The 25442-nt window shown below is 41.8% G+C and overlaps 1 protein-coding gene and 2 long non-coding RNA genes across 3 annotated transcripts; all 3 read left to right on the plus strand.

Moving 5' to 3' along the window:
• The first annotated feature begins 3243 nt into the window (after nt 1-3243).
• On the plus strand, nt 3244-4516 carry LOC109870932 (trace amine-associated receptor 13c-like). The gene has a single exon (XM_020461640.2). It carries the CDS (start codon nt 3302-3304, stop codon nt 4259-4261), a length of 960 nt encoding a protein of 319 aa, XP_020317229.1. The 5' UTR covers nt 3244-3301; the 3' UTR covers nt 4262-4516.
• Nucleotides 4517-19884: 15368 nt separating this feature from the next.
• On the plus strand, nt 19885-21345 carry LOC116357710 (uncharacterized). The gene is made up of 3 exons (XR_004205627.1): nt 19885-19956; nt 20060-20190; nt 20286-21345. It is a non-coding gene; the product is annotated as an uncharacterized LOC116357710 (long non-coding RNA).
• Nucleotides 21346-21734: 389 nt separating this feature from the next.
• LOC116357709 (uncharacterized) lies at nt 21735-23459 on the plus strand. Its single transcript, XR_004205626.1, has 3 exons — nt 21735-22089; nt 22349-22460; nt 22915-23459. It is a non-coding gene; the product is annotated as an uncharacterized LOC116357709 (long non-coding RNA).
• Nucleotides 23460-25442: the final 1983 nt, after the last annotated feature.

A 25442-nucleotide genomic window follows, 5' to 3' on the forward strand; every position in this document is an offset into this window, starting at 1 on the left:
TATCCTGGAAGGACATTGACCTCATCCCGTAAGTTGAGGATGCCTGGTCATTCTTTAAAAGTAACTTCCTCAACATTTTAGATAAGCATGCTCCGTTCAAAAAATGCAGAACTAAGAACAGATATAGCCCTTGATTGATTCCAGACCTGACTCCCCTGACTGCCCTCGACCAGCACAAAAACATCCTGTGGCGGACTGCAATAGCATCGAATAGTCCCTGCGATGCATGCAACTGTTCAGGGAAGTCAGGAACCAATACACGCAGTCAGTCAGGAAAGCAAAGGCCAGCTTCTTCAGGCAGAAATTTGCATCCTGTTGCTCTAACTCCAAAAAGTTCTGGGACACTGTGAAGTCCATGGAGAACAAGAGCACCTCCTCCCAGCTGCCCACTGCACTGAGGCTCGGTAACACGGTCACCACCGATAAATCCATGATTATCGAAAACTTCAACAAGCATTTCTCAACGGCTGGCCATGCCTTCCTCCTGGCTACTCCAACCTCGGCCAACAGCTCCGCCCCCCCACAGCTACTCGCCCAAGCCTCTCCAGGTTCTCCTTTACCCAAATCCAGATAGCAGATGTTCTGAAAGAGCTGCAAAACCTGGACCCGTACAAATCAGCTGGGCTTGACAATCTGGACCCTCTATGTCTGAAACTATCCGCTGCCATTGTCGCAACCCCTATTACCAGCCTGTTCAACCTCTCTTTCACATCGTCTGAGATCCCCAAGGATTGGAAAGCTGCCGCAGTCATCCCCCTCTTCAAAGGGGGAGACACCCTGGACCCAAACTGTTACAGACCTATATCCATCCTGCCCTGCCTATCTAAGGTCTTCGAAAGCCAAGTCAACAAACAGGTCACTGACCATCTCGAATCCCATCGTACCTTCTCCGCTGTGCAATCTGGTTTCCGAGCCGGTCACGGGTGCACCTCAGCCACGCTCAAGGTACTAAACGCTATCATAACCGCCATCGATAAAAGACAGTACTGTGCAGCCGTCTTCATCGACCTTGCCAAGGCTTTCGACTCTGTCAATCACCATATTCTTATCGGCAGACTCAGTAGCCTCGGTTTTTCTGATGACGGCCTTGCCTGGTTCACCAACTACTTTGCAGACAGAGTTCAGTGTGTCAAATCGGAGGGCATGCTGTCCGGTCCTCTGGCAGTCTCTATGGGGGTGCCACAGGGTTCAATTCTCGGGCCGACTCTTTTCTCTGTATCTATCAATGATGTTGCTCTTGCTGCGGGCGATTCCCTGATCCACCTCTACGTAGACGACACCATTCTGTATACTTCCGGCCCGTCCTTGGACCCTGTGCTATCTAACCTCCAAACGAGCTTCAATGACATACAACACTCCTTCCGTGGCCTCCAACTGCTCTTAAACGCTAGTAAAACCAAATGCACGCTTTTCAACCGTTCGCTGCCTGCACCCGCACGCCCAACTAGCATCACCACCCTGGATGGTTCCGACCTAGAATATGTGGACATCTATAAGTACCTAGGTGTCTGGCTAGACTGTAAACTCTCCTTCCAGACTCATATCAAACATCTACAATCTAAAATCAAATCTAGAGTCGGCTTTCTATTCCGCAACAAAGCCTCCTTCACTTACGCCGCCAAACTTACCCTAGTAAAACTGACTATCCTACCGATCCTCGACTTCGGCGATGTCATCTACAAAATAGCTTCCAACACACTACTCAGCAAACTGGATGCAGTTTATCACAGTGCCATCCGTTTTGTTACTAAAGCACCTTATACCACCCACCACTGCGACCTGTATGCTCTAGTCGGCTGGCCCTTGCTACATATTCGTCGCCAGACCCACTGGCTCCAGGTCATCTACAAGTCCATGCTAGGTAAAGCTCCGCCTTATCTCAGTTCACTGGTCACGATGGCAACACCCACCCGTAGCACGCGCTCCAGCAGGTGATCATCCCTAAAGCCAACACCTCATTTGGCCGCCTTTCGTTCCAGTTCTCTGCTGCCTGTGACTGGAACGAATTGCAAAAATCGCTGAAGTTGGAGACTTTTATCTCCCTCACCAACTTCAAACATCTGCTATCTGAGCAGCTAAACGATCGCTGCAGCTGTACATAGTCTACCGGTAAATAGCCCACCCAATTTTACCTACCTCTTCCCCATACTGTTTATATTTATTTACTTTTCTGCTCTTTTGCACACCAATATCTCTACCTGTACATGACCATCTGATCATTTACCACTCCAGTATTAATCTGCAAAATTGTAATTATTCGCCTACTTCCTCATGCCTTTTGCACACAATGTATATAGACTCTTTTTTTCTTTTTTCTTTCTACTGTGTTATTGACTTGTTAATTGTTTACTCCATGTGTAACTCTGTGTTGTTGTCTGTTCACACTGCTATGCTTTATCTTGGCCAGGTCGCAGTTGCAAATGAGAACTTGTTCTCAACTAGCCTACCTGGTTAAATAAAGGTGAAATTTGGACACTGTGTTAACAACCCTCCAGACGAGCTTCAATGCCATACAACTCTCCTTCCCTGGCCTCCAATTGCTCTTAAATACAAGTAAAACTATATGCATGCTCTTCAACCGATCGCTGCCTGCACCTGCACCTGCCTAATGCTGCCAAACATACCCTTGTAAAACTGACCATCCTACCGACCCTCGACTTCGGATATGTCATTTACAAAATAGCCTCCAATACGTTACTCAATAAATTGGATGCAGTCTATCACAGTGCCATCATGTTACCACCCACCACTGGCCAGCTGACATGTGATGTGCCATCGTGTCTCCTGAGGTTGTGGATTATGTTCCAAACTGAGCACTGACAAAACCCAAACAGTTAGTCTGCACAGTTATCCTATTTCCCATTAAAATAGCCTTTGAGTGACCAAAACATCACCCATACTATATTTTCCCCTTTAAAATGCTCAGTTGAGAAAATGTACCTTTTCTAACTATCAGTAAGGCTTCTAACTGTCAATAAGGTTGAAGGACAGGCAAGGTGGGCAGAGAAACTTCCAATCCTGTCACACATTACATCTTTCACAAATGATTTATTTAACCGACCATTGTTTTATTTGTGTGTGTGTGTGTGTGTGTGTGTGTGTGTGTGTGTGTGTGTGTGTGTGTGTGTGTGTGTGTGTGTGTGTGTGTGTGTGTGGAGAGACACTGGGGAGGGGAGTGTCTGTCAGTAACTCAGGGATAAATAGAGAGGCAGAGATCAGAGTTTGTCAGAAGGTGGACCTGACAGGGTCACACACAGACCAAGCAGGAGCAGGACCTCAGCATTTTTACCTTTTATTACAAATGGAGGAACATGAAGATGTTCAATACTGTTTTCAAGACAGAAACTCTTCTTGCAGAAAGGCTTTGGTATGGACATCTATCTACATAACACTGTACATCTTCTTCTCATTGATTTCAGCAGTTACAGTATTTTTGAACGTACTGGTGATCATCTCCATCTCTCACTTCAAGCAGCTCCACACTCCAACCAACCTGCTCATCCTCTCTCTGGCTGTGTCAGATTTCCTGGTGGGATTGATTGTGATACCAGTAACAACGGTAGCAGTAATGGAACCATGCTGGGGTTTTGGGGAATATTTCTGTGTGTTTTATTTCTACATCACTTGTTTATGTGCTTCTTTATCTCTGGGCAATTTGGTCTTGATATCTATTGACCGCTATGTTGCTGTGTGTGATCCCTTATTGTACCACTCTAAAATAACAATAACAAGAATTATGTGTTGTATATCCATTACCTGGTGTTGTTGTATCATATATTATGCTGCTACTGTAAACATTTTTGTAAATGTACAGGTACCCAGTAGGTGTTTGAAAGAATGTTTGATTGTTGAAGGAGTAACCTGGGGTACTGTAATTGATCTTGTTATTACAATGGTTGTCCCGTGCTCTATTATTATAACACTTTATGTGAAAATCTTTGTGGTGGCCAGATCACAGGCCAGAAAGGTATTTTCAAAAGAGGCTGCCAGTGTGTTTGGTGTTAAAACTGTACAGGCAAATAAGTCGGAGAGAAAAGCAACAAAAACTCTAGCTATTGTTGTTTTCACCTATCTAAGCTGTTGGATTCCATTTCATTTGTATTTACTTTTTCTTTTAATTGACAATTTATCGTCATTCATCATCAGCTTTTTGCCACTTCTTAATTCCTTAATTAATCCAATAATTTATGCTTTCTTTTATCCATGGTTCAAAGTGACAGCTAAGCGTATTTTAACTCGGGTGAAGTTAAGGCGTTCATAGTTCCTATGTTTTTATTCATAAGTTTGACAAACACAGGTTAGATATAGTCATGTTATACTGTTATGTTGTAATTCATGTAACAATACGCTGACATTACTTATCTCTGTGTTGTCATAATAGATACATGTGATGTTGATACAGAATGATTTGACTGGTTTGGAAAGGAATGACTTAGAGAAGGCATAAGAAGGCATTAACTTGTTTTGTTAAAGACATTGTAATAAATTTGGGGTGTATATTCCAAATGCCAAAGTCTCTGGTTGATGCATGTTATTAATGATAAATGGATTTCTGAAAGTACATTTTGAGGACGTCATGGATCATTCCATACGTTCTTTAACATCACCCTCTAGTAGGTCATATGATTGAGTGTAGTCTGGCCCAGGAATGTGAAAGTGAATGGAAAGGATCTGTAGCAACGAACCGCCCTTGCTGTCTCTGCCTGGCCGGTTGCCCTCTCTCCCCTGGGATTCTCTTCCTCTAACCCATTACAGGGGCTGGGTCACTGGCTTACTGTTGCTCTTCCATGCAGTCCCTAGGAGGGGTGCGTCACTTGAATGGGTTGATTCGCTGACGTGGTCTTCCTGTCTGGGTTGTTGCCCCCCCTCCAGTTGTGCCGTGGCGGAGATCTTTGTGGGCTATACTCGGCCTTGTCTCAGGATGGTAAGTTGGTGGTTTAAGATATCCCTCTAGTGGTGTGGGGGCTGTGCTTTGGCAAAGTGGGTGGGGTTATATCTTGCCTGTTCGGGCCCTGTTTGTGGTATAATCGGATGGGGCCACAGTGTCTCCTGACCCCTCCTGTCTCAGCCTCCAGTATTTATGCTGCAGTAGTTTATGTGTCGGGGGGCTAGGGTCAGTCTGTTATATCTGTAGTATTTCTCCTGTCTTATCCGGTGTCCTGTGTGAATTTAAGTATTCTCTCGCTAATTATCAGCTGTGCTGCTGCTCTAGTTTAATCTGTTCTGCCTGCGGCTATGGAACCCTGACCTGTTCACCAAACGTGCTACCTGTCCCAGACCTGCTGTTTTCAACTCTCTAGAGACAGCAGGAGTGGTAGAGATACTCTCAATGATTAGCTATGAAAAGCCAGCTGACATTTACTCCTGAGGTGCTGACCTGTTGCACCCTCGACAACTACTGTGGTTATTATTATTTGACCATGCTGGTCATTTTTGAACATTTGAACATCTTGGCCATGTTCTGTTATACACCTGCATTGCTTGCTGTTTGGGGTTTTAGACTGGGTTTCTGTACATATATCAGCTGATGTAAAAAGGGCTATATAAATACATTAGATTTTTTGGGGGGGACAAAATGCCTTGAAAAAGTGCAGTAACGTTTACATGTAAAACACTGCATGATATCAGATTACGTCCTGGTCTCACTCAGTGGTGTACTGTAGTAGTTGATGGTCAAATGTAAGAATATGCAAATATGGGTAACCCTTTATAAACACATTCAGTAATAAACCATTTGTAAGGTATTTACAGTTTGTTCACCATTTAATATCATTAATATTAAGCCCACATTAGTTAAATGTTAGTCAGCTAGGTATTCTCACATTTATAAATAACTACTATATGCATTAATGATTAAACACAACAGTGCAGGAGACCACAGCAGACACTTCAACCTCAACATACTGGTTATGAACACTACCACTACTCTCACTACATCACTGCTGCCAGGTCAGGGGTCATACCAGATCAGCTATGTCAGATGCTGTTGAGTCTGAATGAATATAGAGATTAGTAAGACTTTATAATAGCACTTTGTAATAAACATTTTAGAATGGATTAGTAAATAGTTTATTTATCAAACATTTCTCAGAGTGTGAGGCCTCTGGAGTTGTTTTTTTAATTAATATAATTAAAAAAATTGAATGACTGAGACACTCCCTGAACAGGCCATCCTCGGACATCCTAGGATGCCCCCCCCCCCCCCCCCCCGAGAACTCTTTTTAAAATGTTAAAGGTTAGACATGATTAATTTCTCCCAAGTGGCGCAGTGTTCTAAGGCACTGCTTCTCAGTGCAAGAGACGTCACTACAGTCCCTGGTTTGAATCCAGGCTGTATCACATCCTGCAGTGGTTTGGAGTCCCATAGGGCGGTGCATAATTTGCCCAGCTTTGCGCGTGGTAGGCCGTAATTGTAAATACGATTTTTTTCTTTAACTGACTTCCTAATTAAATAAAGATGAAATAACATGTAAAAGATATGTTTATGAATGACATTTTCTCTTTTATATTAATATAAATCTTTAGTACAGAAATGCATACATATTACTATTATTAAAAATGTACTATGCAATATTAAACTATACCACTAATGTTTTTTTTACTAAACCTTGTATATTATTATTAAACAATACACTACACTTTAAAACCTAATAAATGTTTACATTTATCGTAATTTTTTTTGTAGGAATGAAAAATGTTTATCATTATTTTCTTAGAAAAAAGGCATTTGATCCTTTTCAGGTTCCTATTGTAACCTGGCACTATCCACGCAGCCTGGCCTCAGACACACACAAAAACACACACCCCAACTAACCTATTTCTATTGTAGAGAGAGAGAGAGAGAGAGAGAGAGAGATTTCATTAAAGGTAAATTACATTTTCTTTGAAAATCTTCTTATTTTCCTCTAAATATTTAGTACAGAAATGCATACATATTACTATTATTAAAATGTACTATGCAATATTAAAACTATAACACTCACTTTTTTTCCCTAAACCTTACATATTATTATTAAACAATACTACACTTTAATACGCAATAAACGTTTAAATGTATCATAATTTTTTGTAGGAAAGACAGTTTATTATAATTTTATTTTAAAATAAGGCTTTTGCTCCTTGATCAGGGTTTCTCTCTCTCTCTCTCTCTGTTTGTAACACCCCTAGCTTGTAACCTGACACCAACCATGCAGCCTGGCCTCAGACACACACACACACATCCCAATGAATCAATGTCTCTTGTGTAGAGAGAGCAAGAGAAAGAGAGCTGTCATTCATTTATTAAGGTAAATACAATTTTCTTCTAAATCTTTAGTAAAGAAATGCATACATATTACAATTATTAAAAAGTTCCTTGTACAATATTAAACTATAACACTGTTTTTTTTACAGAACCTTTGTATGAATCATACATATTATTACACAATACCACACGTTACTGCACAATACATGTTTATATGTATAATAATTATTTGTAGGAAAGGCTGTTTATTGTTATTTTCTTAGAGAAAAAGAAGAATCATAATTTTCCTCCTTTCAGGGGCCTATTGTAACCCGTCACCCCCATCAGTCTCCAAATCCCCGTCTTCAAGCTGTGAGGGCCTCAGACATTGCTTCTTCCACTCTGGCTCACCATGGCCTTCCAGGTTTTGTATGTTTCCTTTTTGATGATAAATCAACTTTCTTGCCGTTAAGCCCAAGATCTGTCTGTAGGACAGGATGGACCATCTTCGTATGTGTTCACGATGGTGGACAAACTATTGTACTTGTTGCATCATATCAACTACCTTAAGTAAAAAATAGATAAGTAGAGAATAAAAATAACAAATAATTAAAGAGCAGCAGTGAAATTACAGTACCGAGGCTATATACAGGGGGTATCAGTACAGAGTCAATGTGCGGGGGCACAGGTTAGATGAGGTAATATGTACATGTAGTTAGAGTTAAAGTGTCTATGCATAGACAATAAAGAGGGAGTAGGGCTCCAAAGTGGCGCAGCGGTCAAAGGCACTGCATCGCGATGCCAGAGGCATCACTACAGACCCTGGTTCGATCCTGGGCTGTATCACAACCGGCCTTTATCAGGAGTCCCATAGGGAGTCCCCATCGCATCCCCATCGCTTTCTAGCCCCTACTATCTTCTTGCTTGCTAACCCGGTCTGCTAGCTGCTAGCTTGCAGGGCCCGGTCTGCTAACTGCTAGCTTGCAGGGCCCGGTCTGCTAACTGCTAGCTTGCCTGCCCCGTCTGCTAGCCCTTGCTAACTGCTTGCTTGCTAACCCGGTCTGCTAACTGCTAGCTCCTGCTAGCTCCTGCTAACTGCTTGCTTTGCTAACCCGGCCTGCTAACTGCTAGCCTGCCCCGGTCTACTAACTGCTAGCTGCCGGCCCAGGTCTGCTAACTGCTAGCTTGCCTGCCCGGTCTGCTAACTGCTAGCCCTTGCTAACTGGTTGCTTGCTAACTGCTAGCCCCTGCTAACTGCTTGCTTGCTAACCCGGCCTGATAACTGCTAGCTGGTTTAGCCCCGGTCTACTAACTGTTAGCTTGTTAGCATCGGCCTGCTAACTGTGTCCAAAGTCAGCCCAACCACTCACTAGACCCATATGTTCACTTGGCTATGCCTCTCTCTAATATCAATATGCCTCGTCCATTACTGTCCTGGTTCGTGATTACTGTCTTATTTCACTGTTGAGCCTCTAGCCCTGCTCAATATGCCTTACTGACCATTTCTAATCCCACCATACCTTCTCCGCTAAGCAATCTGGTTTCAGAGCTGGTCATGGGTGCACCTAAGCCACGCTCAAGGTTCTAAACGACATCATAACCGCCATCGATAAGAGACTTTACTGTGCAGCCGTATTCATCGACCTGGCCAAGGCTTTCGACGATGTTGTGTCAATCACAACATTCTTATTGGCAGACTTGACAGCCTTGGTTTCTCAAATGATTGCCTCGCCTGGTTCACAAACGACTTTTCTGATAGAGTTCAGTGTGTCAAATCTGAGGGCCTGTTGTCCGGACCTCTGACAGTCTCTATGGGTGTGCCACAGGGTTCAATTCTCGGGCCGACTCTCTTTTCTGTATACATCAATGATGTTGCTCTTGCTGCTGGTGATTCTCTGATCCACCTCTACGCAGACGACACCATTCTGTATACCTCTGGCCCCTCCTTGGACACTGTGTTAACAACCCTCCAGAAGAGCTTCAATGCCATACAACTCTCCTTCCATGGCCTCCAATTGCCCTTAAACACAAGTAAAACTAAATGCATGCTATTCAATCGATCACTGCCTGCACCTGCTTGCCCGTCCAGCATCACTACTCTGGACGGCTCTGACTTAGAATACGTGGACAACTACAAATACCTGGGTGTCTGGTTAGACTGTAAACTCTCCTTCCAGACAAAATTAAATCTAGAATCAGCTTCCTATATCGCAACAAAGCATCCTTCACTCATGCTGCAAACATACCCTCGTAAAACTGACCATCCTATGATTCCTCGACTTCGGTGATGTCATCTATAAAATAGCCTCCAACACTCTACTCAACAAACTGGATGTAGTCTATCACAGTGCCATCTGTTTTGTCACCAAAGTCCCATACACTACCCACCATTGCGACCTCAACGCTCTCGTTGGATGGCCCTCGCTTCATATTCGTCGCCAAACCAACTGGCTACAGGTTATCTACAAGTCTCTGCTAGGTAAAGCCCCGCCTTATCTCAGCTCACTGCTCACCATAGCAGCACCCACTCGTAGCACGTGCTCCAGCAGGTATACCTCCCTGGTCACCTCCAAAGCCAAATCCTCCTTTGGTCGTCTTCCCTTCCAGTTCTCTGCTGCCCATGACTGGAACGAATTGCAAAGATCTCTGAAGCTGGAGACTCACATCTCCCTCACTAACTTTAAGCACCAGCTGTCAGAGCAGCTTACAGATCACTGCAGCTGTACATAGCCCATCTGTAAACAGCCCATCTATCTACCTACCTCATCCCCAAACTGGTATTTATTTTGCTCCTTTGCACCCCAGTATCTCTACCTGCACATTCATCTCCTGCCGATCTACCATTATAGTGTTTAATTGCTATATTGTAATTACTTTGCCACCATGGCCTATTTATTTCCTTAACTTACCTCATTTGCACTCACTGTATATAGACTTTTTGTTTTCTTTTGTTCTACTGTATTATTGACTGTATGTTTTGTTTATTCCATGTGTAACTCTGTGTTGTTCTATGTGTCGAATTGCTACGCTTTATCTTGGCCAGGTCGCAGTTGCAAATGAGAACTTGTTCTCAACTAGCCTACCTGGTTAAATAAAGGTGTTCTCAACTAGCCTACCTGGTTAAATAAAGGTGTTCTCAACTAGCCTACCTGGTTAAATAAAGGTGTTCTCAACTAGCCTACCTGGTTAAATAAAGGTGTTCTCAACTAGCCTGCCTGGTTAAATAAAGGTGTTCTCAACTAGCCTGCCTGGTTAAATAAAGGTGTTCTCAACTAGCCTGCCTGGTTAAATAAAGGTGTTCTCAACTGGCCTACCTGGTTAAATAAAGGTGTTCTCAACTAGCCTACCTGGTTAAATAAAGGTGTTCTCAACTAGCCTACCTGGTTAAATAAAGGTGTTCTCAACTAGCCTGCCTGGTTAAATAAAGGTGTTCTCAACTAGCCTGCCTGGTTAAATAAAGGTGTTCTCAACTAGCCTACCTGGTTAAATAAAGGTGTTCTCAACTAGCCTACCTGGTTAAATAAAGGTGTTCTCAACTAGCCTACCTGGTTAAATAAAGGTGTTCTCAACTAGCCTACCTGGTTAAATAAAGGTGTTCTCAACTAGCCTACCTGGTTAAATAAAGGTGTTCTCAACTAGCCTACCTGGTTAAATAAAGGTGTTCTCAACTAGCCTACCTGGTTAAATAAAGGTGTTCTCAACTAGCCTACCTGGTTAAATAAAGGTGTTCTCAACTAGCCTACCTGGTTAAATAAAGGTGTTCTCAACTGGCCTACCTGGTTAAATAAAGGTGTTCTCAACTGGCCTACCTGGTTAAATAAAGGTGTTCTCAACTAGCCTACCTGGTTAAATAAAGGTGTTCTCAACTAGCCTACCTGGTTAAATAAAGGTGTTCTCAACTAGCCTACCTGGTTAAATAAAGGTGTTCTCAACTAGCCTACCTGGTTAAATAAAGGTGTTCTCAACTAGCCTACCTGGTTAAATAAAGGTGTTCTCAACTGGCCTACCTGGTTAAATAAAGGTGTTCTCAACTAGCCTACCTGGTTAAATAAAGGTGTTCTCAACTGGCCTACCTGGTTAAATAAAGGTGTTCTCAACTAGCCTACCTGGTTAAATAAAGGTGTTCTCAACTAGCCTACCTGGTTAAATAAAGGTGTTCTCAACTGGCCTACCTGGTTAAATAAAGGTGTTCTCAACTAGCCTACCTGGTTAAATAAAGGTGTTCTCAACTGGCCTACCTGGTTAAATAAAGGTGTTCTCAACTAGCCTACCTGGTTAAATAAAGGTGTTCTCAACTGGCCTACCTGGTTAAATAAAGGTGTTCTCAACTAGCCTACCTGGTTAAATAAAGGTGTTCTCAACTGGCCTACCTGGTTAAATAAAGGTGTTCTCAACTGGCCTACCTGGTTAAATAAAGGTGTTCTCAACTGGCCTACCTGGTTAAATAAAGGTGTTCTCAACTAGCCTACCTGGTTAAATAAAGGTGTTCTCAACTGGCCTACCTGGTTAAATAAAGGTGTTCTCAACTAGCCTACCTGGTTAAATAAAGGTGTTCTCAACTGGCCTACCTGGTTAAATAAAGGTGTTCTCAACTGACCTACCTGGTTAAATAAAGGTGTTCTCAACTAGCCTACCTGGTTAAATAAAGGTGTTCTCAACTAGCCTACCTGGTTAAATAAAGGTGTTCTCAACTAGCCTACCTGGTTAAATAAAGGTGTACTCAACTAGCCTACCTGGTTAAATAAAGGTGTTCTCAACTAGCCTACCTGGTTAAATAAAGGTGTTCTCAACTAGCCTACCTGGTTAAATAAAGGTGTTCTCAACTAGCCTGCCTGGTTAAATAAAGGTGTTCTCAACTAGCCTGCCTGGTTAAATAAAGGTGTTCTGAACTAGCCTACCTGGTTAAATAAAGGTGTTCTCAACTAGCCTACCTGGTTAAATAAAGGTGTTCTCAACTAGCCTACCTGGTTAAATAAAGGTGTTCTCAACTGGCCTACCTGGTTAAATAAAGGTGTTCTCAACTGGCCTACCTGGTTAAATAAAGGTGTTCTCAACTAGCCTACCTGGTTAAATAAAGGTGTTCTCAACTAGCCTACCTGGTTAAATAAAGGTGTTCTCAACTAGCCTACCTGGTTAAATAAAGGTGTTCTCAACTAGCCTACCTGGTTAAATAAAGGTGTTCTCAACTAGCCTACCTGGTTAAATAAAGGTGTTCTCAACTAGCCTGCCTGGTTAAATAAAGGTGTTCTCAACTGGCCTACCTGGTTAAATAAAGGTGTTCTCAACTAGCCTACCTGGTTAAATAAAGGTGTTCTCAACTAGCCTACCTGGTTAAATAAAGGTGTTCTCAACTAGCCTACCTGGTTAAATAAAGGTGTTCTCAACTGGCCTACCTGGTTAAATAAAGGTGTTCTCAACTGGCCTACCTGGTTAAATAAAGGTGTTCTCAACTGGCCTGCCTGGTTAAATAAAGGTGTTCTCAACTGGCCTACCTGGTTAAATAAAGGTGTTCTCAACTAGCCTACCTGGTTAAATAAAGGTGTTCTCAACTAGCCTACCTGGTTAAATAAAGGTGAAACAAATAAAAATACATAAAAAAATAGGGCACAAATTGCCCATCATTGTAAGGGTTAGGGGAGGGATTGCCATCGTTAATACCTCATTGTAAATAAGAATTAATTCTCATCTGACTTGACTACCTAAATGAAAAAAGAATAAAGCAGCAGTGTAAAAGAGGGGCGGGGGCAATGCAAATACACTGGGTAGCCATTTGATAAGCTGTTCAGGAGTCTTATGGCTTGGGGGTAGAAGCTGTTTAGAAGCCTCTTGGACCTAGACCTAGTGCTCCGGTACCTATTGCTGTGCGGTAGCAGAGAGAAAACTCTGTGACTAGGGTGGCTGGAATCTTCCTCTGACATGGCCTAGTATAGAGGTCCTGGATGGCAGGAAGCTTCGCTCCAGTGATATACTGGGCTGTACGCACTGCCGTAAGTAAGTGTCATGTGGTCGGAGGCCGAGTAGTTGCCTTACCAAGCAGTGATGCAACCAGTCAGATGCTCTCGATGGTGCAGCTGTAGAACTTTTTGAGGATTTTAGGACACATGCCAAATATTTTCAGTCTCCTGAGGGGAAATAGGCTTTGTCATGCCCTTTTAACTTCTTTGATATAGGTGGGAAGGTAGCATCCCACCTGGCCAACATCCGGTGAAATGGCAGGGCCCCAAATTCTAATTAAATTACTATGAATATAAAACTTTCATGAAATCACAAATGCAATACATGAAAATAAAACTTGTTGTTAATCCAGACAAGGTGTCAGATTTCAAAAACACTTTACGGCGAAAGCAAACCATGTGATTATCTGAGGACAGCGTCCAGCACACAAATGCATAACAAATCATTTTCAACCAGGGAGTTGCGACACGAAAGTCAGAAATAGCGATACAATATATTCCTTACCTTTGAAAAGGTAAGGACAAATGGTCCTTTTGTTCGATAAATTCCTTCTTTATCCATAGAATCTCAGTTTATCTGGCGCGCTTCAGTCAATAATCCATTCAGTTTCCCTCCGTCAAAATGCATAAAAAATTCATCCCAAACTTTACCAATAAACTTATCCAAACAAGTCAATCAATGTTTATAATCTATCCTAATACGCAAGTAAAAAATAAAATTTACGATTGAATCGTTATTGTCTTTTCGGCCATGGTCTTGGAAACACTACAGCCAAAATGGCTGCAACTTCAATGATTTAAACACAATAATGCAGGAGACCACAGCAGACACTTCAACCTCAACATACTGGCTATGAACACTACCACTACTCTCACTACATCACTGGTGCCAGGTCAGGGGTCACACCAGATCAGCTCTGTCAGATGCTGTTGAGTCTGAATGAATATAGAGATTAGTAAGACTTTATAATAGCACTTTGTAGTAAACATTTTAGAATGGATTAGTAAATAGTTTATTCATCAAACATGTATCATTACTCCCAGATGTGTTTGATACATTGATACAACCAGTGTGTGCCCAGTGAGTGTAAAACACTGCAGTAAAAAAAAAAGCTACATTTTCAAACCTTTTTACTGCAGTGTTCTACACCCACTGGGCACACACTGGTTGTATCAATGTTGTCAGTAACAACCACATCATCAACATTAAGGGACATGGTCTCCTTGTCAGTAACAACCACATCATCAACATTAAGGGACATGTGCTCCTTGTCAGTAACAACCACATCATCAACATTAAGGGACATGGTCTCCTTGTCAGTAACAACCACATCATCAACATTAAGGGACATGGTCTCCTTGTCAGTAACAACCACATAATCAACATTAAGGGACATGTGCTCCTTGTCAGTAACAACCACATCATCAACATTAAGGGACATGTGCTCCTTGTCAGTAACAACCACATAATCAACATTAAGGGACATGTGCTCCTTGTCAGTAACAACCACATCATCAACATTAAGGGACATGTGCTCCTTGTCAGTAACAACCACATCATCAACATTAAGGGACATGGTCTCCTTGTCAGTAATAACCACATCATCAACATTAAGGGACATGTGCTCCTTGTCAGTAACAACCACATCATCAACATTAAGGGACATGTGCTCCTTGTCAGTAACAACCACATCATCAACATTAAGGGACATGTGCTCCTTGTCAGTAACAACCACATAATCAACATTAAGGGACATGTGCTCCTTGTCAGTAACAACCACATCATCAACATTAAGGGACATGTGCTCCTTGTCAGTAACAACCACATCATCAACATTAAGGGACATGGTCTCCTTGTCAGTAACAACCACATCATCAACATTAAGGGACATGTGCTCCTTGTCAGTAACAACCACATCATCAACATTAAGGGACATGGTCTCCTTGTCAGTAACAACCACATCATCAACATTAAGGGACATGTGCTCCTTGTCAGTAACAACCACATAATCAACATTAAGGGACATGTGCTCCTTGTCAGTAACAACCACATCATCAACATTAAGGGACATGTGCTCCTTGTCAGTAACAACCAGATGAAGATGAAATGCTTGGTGCTGTTCAGTGAGAATGGGCAATCTCTGTGGCAAAGGAGCAATGATGCAGTCCTAACAGCAATGTCCCTGAAGTTGATGTAGATGTCTTCTTCTATAGAGGGACTCACCGAGAGGTTGACAGGGCTCCTCTCCTGTAGAGGGCGTCACCGAGAGGTCGACAGGGCTCCTCTCCTGTAGAGGGCGTCACCGAGAGGTCGACAGGGCTCCTCTCCTGTAGAGGGCATCACGAGAGGTCGACAGGGCTCCTCTCCTGTAGAGGGCGTCACCGAGAGGTCGACAGGGCTCCTCTCCTGTAGAGGGCGCCACCGAGAGGTCGACAGGGCTCCTCTCCTGTAGAGGGCATCACCGAGAGGTCGACAGGGCTCCTCTCCTGTAGAGGGCGTCACCGGGAGGTCGACAGCGCTCATTTTCTGTAAAGGGCCTCACCGCGAGGTCGATAGCGCTCCTCTTCTGTAGAATGCGTCATGGGGAGGTAGACAGCGCTCCTCTTCTCCCGAGAGCGGCACGAGCGGGATTCAGAGATACAGCTACCAGTGAAGCAAGGAACTCTGGGATGGTTATGATTCACCTGAACGGGACAGAGTTCCCTGGTTGATGGTACATGAAACTGTCCATTGTCAGTGTGTGGCGGCAGCTCCAGCACCAGTCCGTCATAACGACCAGGTTTACACCAGTTCTCTGCTTTGAAGTTCAGGGTGAGGGATCCGGATCTGCACTTTTAGCCGATTTTGTAATTTTATCACTGACATACTGACTAATTATGGTTCATTGTCGGGAAACGTTTGTTGGTGTGAAAAGAGTCTCTGGCTCATTAACATATTTTAAAGCGTGTCTTGTATAATCCAAATTTGGAGCACCCGTTAGTGAGAGTTCTGTAGCAATTATTATTCATGTATATATTATAATATTATTAATATTATCATTATTATTTATTTTTTTACCTTTATTTAACCAGGCAAGTTCTTATTCACAATGACGGCCTACCAAAAGGCAAAAGGCCTCCTGCGGGGATGAGGGCTGGGCTTCAAAATAAAAAATTAAATGAAAATATATGACAAAAAGCAAATCACAACAAGATTGACACCAAAACACTACATAAAGTGAGACCTAAGACAACTACATAGCATTGCAACACAACTGTCAATGATTGAGTCTTTGAATGAAGAGATGTAAATAAAACGGTCCAGTTTGAGTGTTTTTTGCAGCTCGTTCCAGTTGTAAGTTGCAGCGAACTGAAAAGAAGAGCAACCCAGGAATTTGGGGACCTTGAACAGAATGCGACTGGCAGAACGGGTGTTGTATGTGGAGGATGAGGGCTGCAGTTGGTATTTCAGATAAGAGGGAGTGAGGCGTAAAATTATATTATAAATTAGAATCAACCAGTGGGTCTTGTGACGGAAGAGAGAATATAGTAGACGGTTGCTGTCAAAAAGTGATTGAGGAGTTTTCCTGTGTCCTGTTTTAATGACCTTTTAAGGACATCCTGTCTGGATGTTCTCACACTATTTAGGGTGTGCTTATGATACTTGATAGTACAGCTGTTTCTTTGAATAAAGCACATGTCTGAAATGAAAAGTAATGTCCTGGGTATTGATGTGTTGTGAAGTGACCTTGTTGAACTTAAAGAAAATGTGTTTGAACATTTTAAACAGTTGGGAATTGTTGTAGTTAACTTATGGAGCTGCTGTGTAGTGAGCTTGTGAGTAAGATCCAGGTAGGTCTGCATGAGTTTAAGAAAAAAGTATTTGGTCAGCCACCAATTGTGCAAGTTCTCCCACTTAAAAAGATGAGAGAGGCCTGTAATATTCATCATAGGTACACTTCAACTATGACAGACAAAATGAGAAAAAAAATCCAGAAAATCACATTGTAGGATTTTTAATGAATTTATTTGCAAATTATGGTGGAAAATAAGTATTTGGTCAAAAACAAAAGATGGCTGCCGTTTAAGGCCTCCTAACCAATTGTGCTATTGTGTTTCTTTTTCGTTCTATTTGTAACTTATTTAGTACATAATGTTTCTGCCCCAGTCTCTTATGACCAAAAAGAGCTTCTAGACAGTGATTATTCTCCTTGTACTGGACGAGGATTTTTTCTTTAAAAGTCATACGCGAAGGATTTACCTCAGACACCCAACAAGGCCCAAATCCCATAGATTCGCATGAGAAAGAGACATTTTGGGGATGTAAGTCGGGGTGCCATGTAAGAATCCGATGCGAGTGGGTAATCTTCCTCTACCATCAGTCTTATTTGCCAACGTAGAATCATTGGATAACAAAATTAATGAACTACGATCACGAATATCCTAACATTCAATTAATGGAAAATAAATGGGATGAATTGAAAGCACGTATATCTTACCAACGGAACATTAAAAACTGTAATATCTCATGTTTCACCGAGTCGTGGCTGAACGACAACATGAATAACATACAGCTGCTGGGGTTTACGCTGCATCGGCAAGATAGAACATCCACCTCTGGTAAGGCAAGGGATGGCGCTCTGTGTATATTTGAAAACAACAGCTGGTGCAAGACATCTTATAGTAAGGATGTCTCAATGTTTTGCTCGCCTGATGTAAAGTATCTCATGATAATCTGTCGACCACACTATTTACGAAGAGAGTTTTCTTCAACATTCTTCGTAGCTATCTATTTACCACCTCAAACCGATGCTTGTACTAAGACAGCACTCAATAAGCTGTATATGGTCATAAGAAAACAGGAAAATGCTCATCCCGAGGCGGCGCTTTTAGTGTCCGGTGACTTAAATGCAGGGAAACGTAAATCTGTTTTACCTAACTTCTACCAGCAATTTAAATGTGCAACCAGATGGAAAACAAAACTCTAGACCACCTTTACTTCACACACAGACACACATTCAAAGCTCTCCCTTACCATCTATTTGGCAAATCTGACCATAACTCTACACTCCTGACTTCTCATTACAAGCAAAAACTAAAACAGGATGCACCAGTGACTCGGTCAATGAAGAAGTGGTCACATGAAACAGATGCTAAGCAGATGCTAAGCTACAGGAATGTTTTGCTAGCACAGACTGGAATATGTTTGTGACTCTTCCGATGGCATTGAGGAGTACACCACATCAGTCACTGGCTTAATCAATAAATGCATCGAGGACGTCGTCCCAACAGTGACTGTACATATATACCACAAGTAGAAGCCATGGGTTACAGGCTAATTCTGAACTGAGCTAAAGGGCAAAGCTAAAGGGTAGAACTGCCTCTTTCAAGTAGCGGGACTGTCACGGTCTTCCTCCTCTTCATCTGAAGAGGAGAGGCGAGAAGGATCTGAGGACCAATATGCGGCGTGGTTTGTGTTCATAGTGAATTTTAATAAAGAGAACACTGAACACTATACAAAAGAGTAACAAAAAACAATAAACCAAATACGACCGTGAAGCTACAAATGAGACCTGTGCTGACACAAGCCACTAACATAGACAATAACCCACAGACAAACAGTGCAACCCAGGCTACCTAAGTATGATTCTCAATCAGAGACAACTAATGACACCTGCCTCTGATTGAGAACCATACTAGGCCGAAACATAGAAATCCCAAATCATAGAAAATCAAACATAGACTGCCCACCCAACTCACGCCCTGACCATACTAAATAAATACAAAACAAAGGAAATAAAGGTCAGAACGTGACAGGGACTCTAACCTGGAAGCTTTTAAGATATCCTGCTATGCCCTCTGACGAACTATCAAACAAGGAAAGCGTCAATACAGTACTAAGGTTACTAAGGTACGTTGTGATACACCGGCTCGTCGGATGTGGCAGGGCTTGCAAAGTATTACAGACTACTAAGGGAAGCACTAAGGGAAGCACAGCCTCGATCTGCCCAGTTGCACGTGCCTACCAGACGTGCTAAATTACTTCAATGCTCGCTTTGAGGCAAGCAACACTGAAGTATGCATGACAGCATCAGCTGTTACAGACGACTGTGTGATCACGCTCTCCGTAGCTGAGTCTATAATACCAACATGTTTCAAACAGACCACCATAGTCCCTGTGCCCAAGAACACTAAGGTAACCTGCCTAAATGACTACTGACCCTTGGCACTCACGTCTGTAGCCATGAAGTGATTTTAAAGGCTAGTCAAGGCTCACATCAACACCATTATTCCAGAAACTCTAGACCCTCTCCAATTTGCATACCGGCCCAACAGATTCAAAGATGACGCAATCTCTATTGCACTCCACACTGCACTTTCCCAACTCTACAAAAGGAACAACTATGTGGGAGATTTCAGAAATATTGACTCTAGGTTCAAGACTGGACATTAACTTGGGCTTCTGCAAGTTTCATGCTTTCTGTTGCTTTCTCCTTCTTGGTATGATAGACTCCACTTTGAGTACATTGCAAATACTGAGGAAATCCACTCCCCCATCTCATTGTTTTAGGCTAGCTAGAAAATACATTTGGCACCAGAAGACTAGTACCAGTACCATAACAACCTCTCCCTCAATGTGATCAAGACAAAGGAGATTATTGTTGACTACAGGAAAAGGAGGACCGAGCACGCCCCCATTCTCATCGACTGGCCTTGAGAACTAAATGCAGAAACGAGATCAGCTCATGGAAACACTGGGGAAATATTTTCAGAAACGTAGGGCACGTTTTACTTGAAAAGGTAACTATATTATTATTAAAAGTAAAAAAAAATAACATTACATTACTCCTTTACTAAAAAAAAATAACTTTACTAAATAACTTTACTTTCCTAACACATTAAGTGTTCAGAACACTTGGCCTACTCACAGGCCCTGAACCTCCCCTCACTGCTACTGTGGGGGTTTATCCTGGCTCGGGCGATCAACAGAGTTAACCAGATCAGAATACTTTTCTCTCCTGCCATTTCATTCCGGTAGGTCATAAACCAACACTATTCATTTTCCTTTAAACATCAGCTTTTTGACCATGGCTCTCACATTTGATGGCCTGTCCATTTCCTCCATATAGTGAACATAATCCATAGAGTTGTAACATCCAGTGAAGAAAACTGCAATGATTTGTAAAGTTTTGAATCTTCAACCTTGATGGATTGGAGCTGCTGAGAGCTTTCTCAATTTAAGCTGTGGCAATTTTATACTAGTCTCCAAAGTGTTTTTTCAGAAGCCTTTTGTCTTCTGCCTATTGTCTGTCAGCCTCCATATGTTGACAACTGCGGACTAGATCTCTTGGTTGTACAACAGTGAATTGCTCTAAAAAGTACAGCCTGTCTTTGCTGTTCTCACTCCTGCCTTCAATAGCATGTTTAAAGGCAATTACAAATAACCTGTAGTGTAGTTGGTCACCCTATGAGGTGGTAATGAGGACAACTTTTTTTGCATTACCAACATTTTAGCAATTCATTTTGGAGAAGCATAATGTTGACAATACTGTCCATGTTTTCAGTTCCACCATGTATGTCTGGGTTGATAGGCCTTTCTCCCCCAGTTGGAAGTTGCAGAGGACTATATTTCGGTCTTAAAACAGGCTCTGCCCATGTGTTAGTTGACCTAAGATGAACAGAGTGGTATGTTGTGGCAGCACTTTGTTGTAATATACTCCTTTGACCCTGTCCCTGTGCAGTACGAGCAGATATCATGAACAATGGAGATCCCTGTTCAGCCATGGTGTGTGGTTGTGTGCTATGGATTCCTTGGACAGTCTGAGTGGTGGTTGGGAAATTTTTGCTTTGTTTAATCTTCCACACGGTATCCTCAGGCCTTCCCATTGCATTCAGGTAATCGTCATTCTATCACTTAATATTATTTGTGGCTTTATACTTATTGAATACATTCAACTTAGTACTGTTAGCCAACATTTCAGTTTCAAGCACCAATTCCTCAGCTTGTCAATGCTTGTCATCTTTTCAAAGTCTCAACTTTGAGCAGTAATGTTGCCTTTTCATCCTCCATCTTGAGCCTGGAAGAACATGTGGTGCATTGCCCTGAGTGACTTCTGTGTTGTGATGCGTTTCCATGTTTTGATGAGGCATTGGAGATTTGTTTTTCTTTTCAATATTTTTAATTTAACCTTTATTTAACGAGGCAAATCAAGTAACAGTCAGTATCTGGTGTGGCCAGTACTGTAGTGCTTCTCCTCCTCATGGACTCCACCAGATTTGCCAGTTCTTGCTGTGAGATGTTACCCCACTCTTCCACCAAGGCACCTGCAAGTTCGCGGACATTTCTGGGGGGAAATGGCCCAAGCCCTCACCCTCCGATCCAACAGGTCCCAGACGTGCTCAATGGGATAGAGATCGGGCTCTTTGCTGGCCATGGCAGAACACTGACATTCCTGTCTTGCAGGAAATCACGCAAAGAACGAGCAGTATGGCTGATGGCATTGTCATGCTGGAGGGTCATGTCAGGATGAGCCTGCAGGAAGGGTACCGCATGAGGGAGGAGGATGTCTTCCCTGTAATACACAGCATTGAGATTGCCTTCAATGACAACAAGCTCAGTCCGATAAAGCTGTGACACACCGCCCCAGACCATGACGGGCCCTCCACCTCCATATCGTTCCTGCTCCAGAGTACAGGCTTCGGTGTAAAGCTCATTTCTTTGACGATAAGCGCAAATCCGACCATCACCCCTAACCATTTAATCATTAAAATATTTATAATTGATAATTGATCATTCATAAAACAGGTTTTAAATAAACAGTTTCAAAGAAACACACACACTCTCACACACACCAACAAACCAATTTCTCTTGTGTAGAGAGATAGAGAGGGACATAAACAGATCGGCAGACAGAGACAGAGATTTCATTAAAGGTAAATTACATTTTCTTTTCAAATCGTTCCTTTTTCTTTTACATTTTTAGTACAGAAATGCATACATATTACTATTATTAACATTTACTGTGCTATACTAAACTATACCACAAATGTTTAATTTACCATTAAACAATACTACATTTTAATTCCCAATAAATATTTAAATGTTAAAACAAATTTGTAGGAAAGGCTGTTTATTATTCTTTTATTTTGCCCCTTGATCACAGTTCTCTCTCTCTGCTTGTAACACCCATAGCTTGTAACCTGACTCCAACCATGCAGACTGGCCTCAGACACACACGAACACACACACCCCAAACAATTAATTCCTCTTGAGGAGGGAGAGAGAGAGAGATCATTCAATGAAGGTAAATACAATTTTCTTTCAAACCTTTTATTTTCTTCTAAATCTTTGGTACAGAAATGCATCCATATTACAATTATTAAAGGTTTACTATGCAATATTAAAAAAACATGTTTTCTTTTCTTATATATAAGTTATACATATTGTTATTAAATAAATTCTACACTTTAAAACCCAATAAATGCTTATATGTATAAGTATTTTTTGTATGAATGACAAAAAAGTACAGAAATTAGTACAGAAATGCATACATATTACAATCATTAAAAAGTTAGTACAGAAATGCATACATATTACAATCATTAAAAAGTTAACTACAATTTTAAACTATAACACTTATGTCTTTTTTTACTAAACCTTTATATAAATCATACACATTATTATTATACAATACTACACACTACTACACAATATATGTTATATGTATAATAATTTGTCGTCATTGTCCTCATTTTCAGTGGCCTATTGTAACCCGACACCACCAAATCCCCTTCTTCAAGCTGTGAGGGCCTCAGACGTTGCCTCTTCCACGCTGGCTCTCCATGGCCTTCCAGGTTTCGTATTCTCTCTTTTTGATGATAGATCTACCTTCTTGCCATTAAGCTCAAGATTAGTCTTTCGGACAGAAGTGACCATCTTAGTAAATGTTCATGATTGTGGAAAATCTGTTGGACTTGTTAAATCATGAAGCTAAAGACAGGCACAAAATAGTTGACCTCTGTGCAAGTGTTTGAAAATACATACGAAATAACAGATATAGTGGCATTTGCGCTATTGAATTTAGAACAACCGAAAATTATCACATTGCAGTCTGGACTGTATGTTACTGCAGAGATTCAAAAGGCTTTCAAATCATCTCACCCGCAGACATCCTTTGCAAATACTTACCCAGGCTGGGATGTTCCACCTGATACAGAACATGTCTTATCTTAAGCCAATCTCTATTGCGAAACATAGGAGAAAAACTCCAATATTTTCAATCAATCAATCAATAAAATGTTATTTGTCGTGTGCACCGAAAAAAACAGGTGTAGTAGACCTTACAGTGAAATGCTTTCTTACAAGCCCATAACCAACAAGGCAGTTTTAAGAAAAATTATTGTTAAGTAAAAAATAGAAATAACAATAGCGAGGCAGTAAAATAACAATAGCGAGGCTATATACAGGGGGTTCCGGTACAAATTCAATGTGCAGGGGCACAGGTTTGTTGAGGTAATTGAGGTAATATGTACAGTCGGGCAAAAAAGTATTTAGTCAGCCACCAATTGTGACAGACAAAATGAGAAAATCACATTGTAGGATTTTTTATTAATTTGCAAATTATGGTGGAAAATAAGTGTTTGGTCAATAACAAAAGTTTATCTCAATACTTTGTTACATACCATTTGTTGGCAATGACAGAGGTCAAACATTTTCTGTAAGTCTTCACAAGGTTTTCACACACTTTTACTGGTATTTTGGCCCATTCCTCCATGCAGATCTCCTCAAGAGCAACTATGCATAGATAATAAACAGAGAATAGCAGCAGCGTAAAAGAGGTGAGGGGACAATGCATATAGTCTGGGTATCCATTTGAATAGCTATTCAAGAGTCTTATGGCTTGGGGGTAGAAGCTGTTGAGAAGCCTTTTGGACCTAGACTTGGCGATCCGGTACCGCTTGCCGTGCGCTTGCAAAGAGAACAGTCTATGACTAGGGTGGCTGGAGTCTTTGACAAGTTTAGGGCCTTTCTCTGACACCTTCCTAATATAGAAGTCTTGGATGGTAGGAAGATTGGCCCCAGTGATGTACTGGGCCGTATGCACTACCCTCTGTAGTGTCTTCAGTCAGACGCAGAGCAGTTGCCATACCGGGCAATGGTGCTCTCGATGGTGCAGCTGTAGAACCTTTTTTGTGGACCTATGCAAAAAAAAATTCAGTCTCCTGAGGGGGAATAAGCTTTGTGGTGCCCTCTTCATGATTGTCTTGGAGTGTTTGGATCTTTATAGTTTGTTGGTGACGTGGACACTAAGGAACATCAAGCTCTTACCCTGCTCCACTACAGCCTCATCAATAAGAATGGGGGCGTGCTCAGTCCTTCTATTCCTGTAGTCCACAATAATCTCCTTTGTCTTGATCATGTTGACGGAGAGGTTATTATCCAGGCAACACACGGCCAGGTCTCATCGTTGTCGGTTATCAGGCCTACCACTGTTGTGTCGTCAGGCAAATGTAATGATGGTGTTGGAGTCGTGCCTGGCCATGCAGTCATGAGTGAACAGGAAGTACAAGAGGGGACTGAGCACCCACCCCTGTGTTTTATTTAATTTATTTATTTCACCTTTATTTAACCAGGTAGGCAAGTTGAGAACAAGTTCTCATTTACAACTGCGACCTGGCCAAGATAAAGCAAAGCAGTTCGACACAGACAACAACACAGAGTTACACATGGAGTAAATCAAACATAGTCAATAATACAGTAGAAAAATAAGCTTACCGGTATATACAATGTGAGCAAATGAGGTGAGATATAGGAGGTAAAAGCAAAAAAGGCCATGGTGGCAAAGTAAATACAATATAGCATGTAAAAAAAATGTTTTTTAAATAAACACTGGAATGGTACATTTGCAGTGGAAGAATGTGCAAAGTAGAGATAGAAATAATGGGGGTGCAAAGGAGCAAAATAATTAAATAAATACAGTAGTTGTTTGGGCTAAATTATAGATGGGCTATGTACAGGTGCAGTAATCTGTGAGCTGCTCCGACAGCTGGTGCTTAAAGCTAGTGAGGGGGATAAGTGTTTCCAGTTTCAGAGATTTTTGCAGTTCGTTCCAATCATTGGCAGCAGAGAGCTGGAAGGAGAGGCGGCCAAAGTAAAAATGGGTTGATATCCCTTTAAATGGGCAATAGGGATGCATAGGAACACAGGGGTTTCAAAATAAGAGTCACTTCCTGATTGGATTTTTCTCAGGCTTTCTTCTGCAATATCAGTTCTGTTATACACACAG

This window comes from Oncorhynchus kisutch, linkage group LG26, assembly GCF_002021735.2.
Source record: "Oncorhynchus kisutch isolate 150728-3 linkage group LG26, Okis_V2, whole genome shotgun sequence".
NCBI classification, from domain to species: domain Eukaryota; kingdom Metazoa; phylum Chordata; class Actinopteri; order Salmoniformes; family Salmonidae; genus Oncorhynchus; species Oncorhynchus kisutch.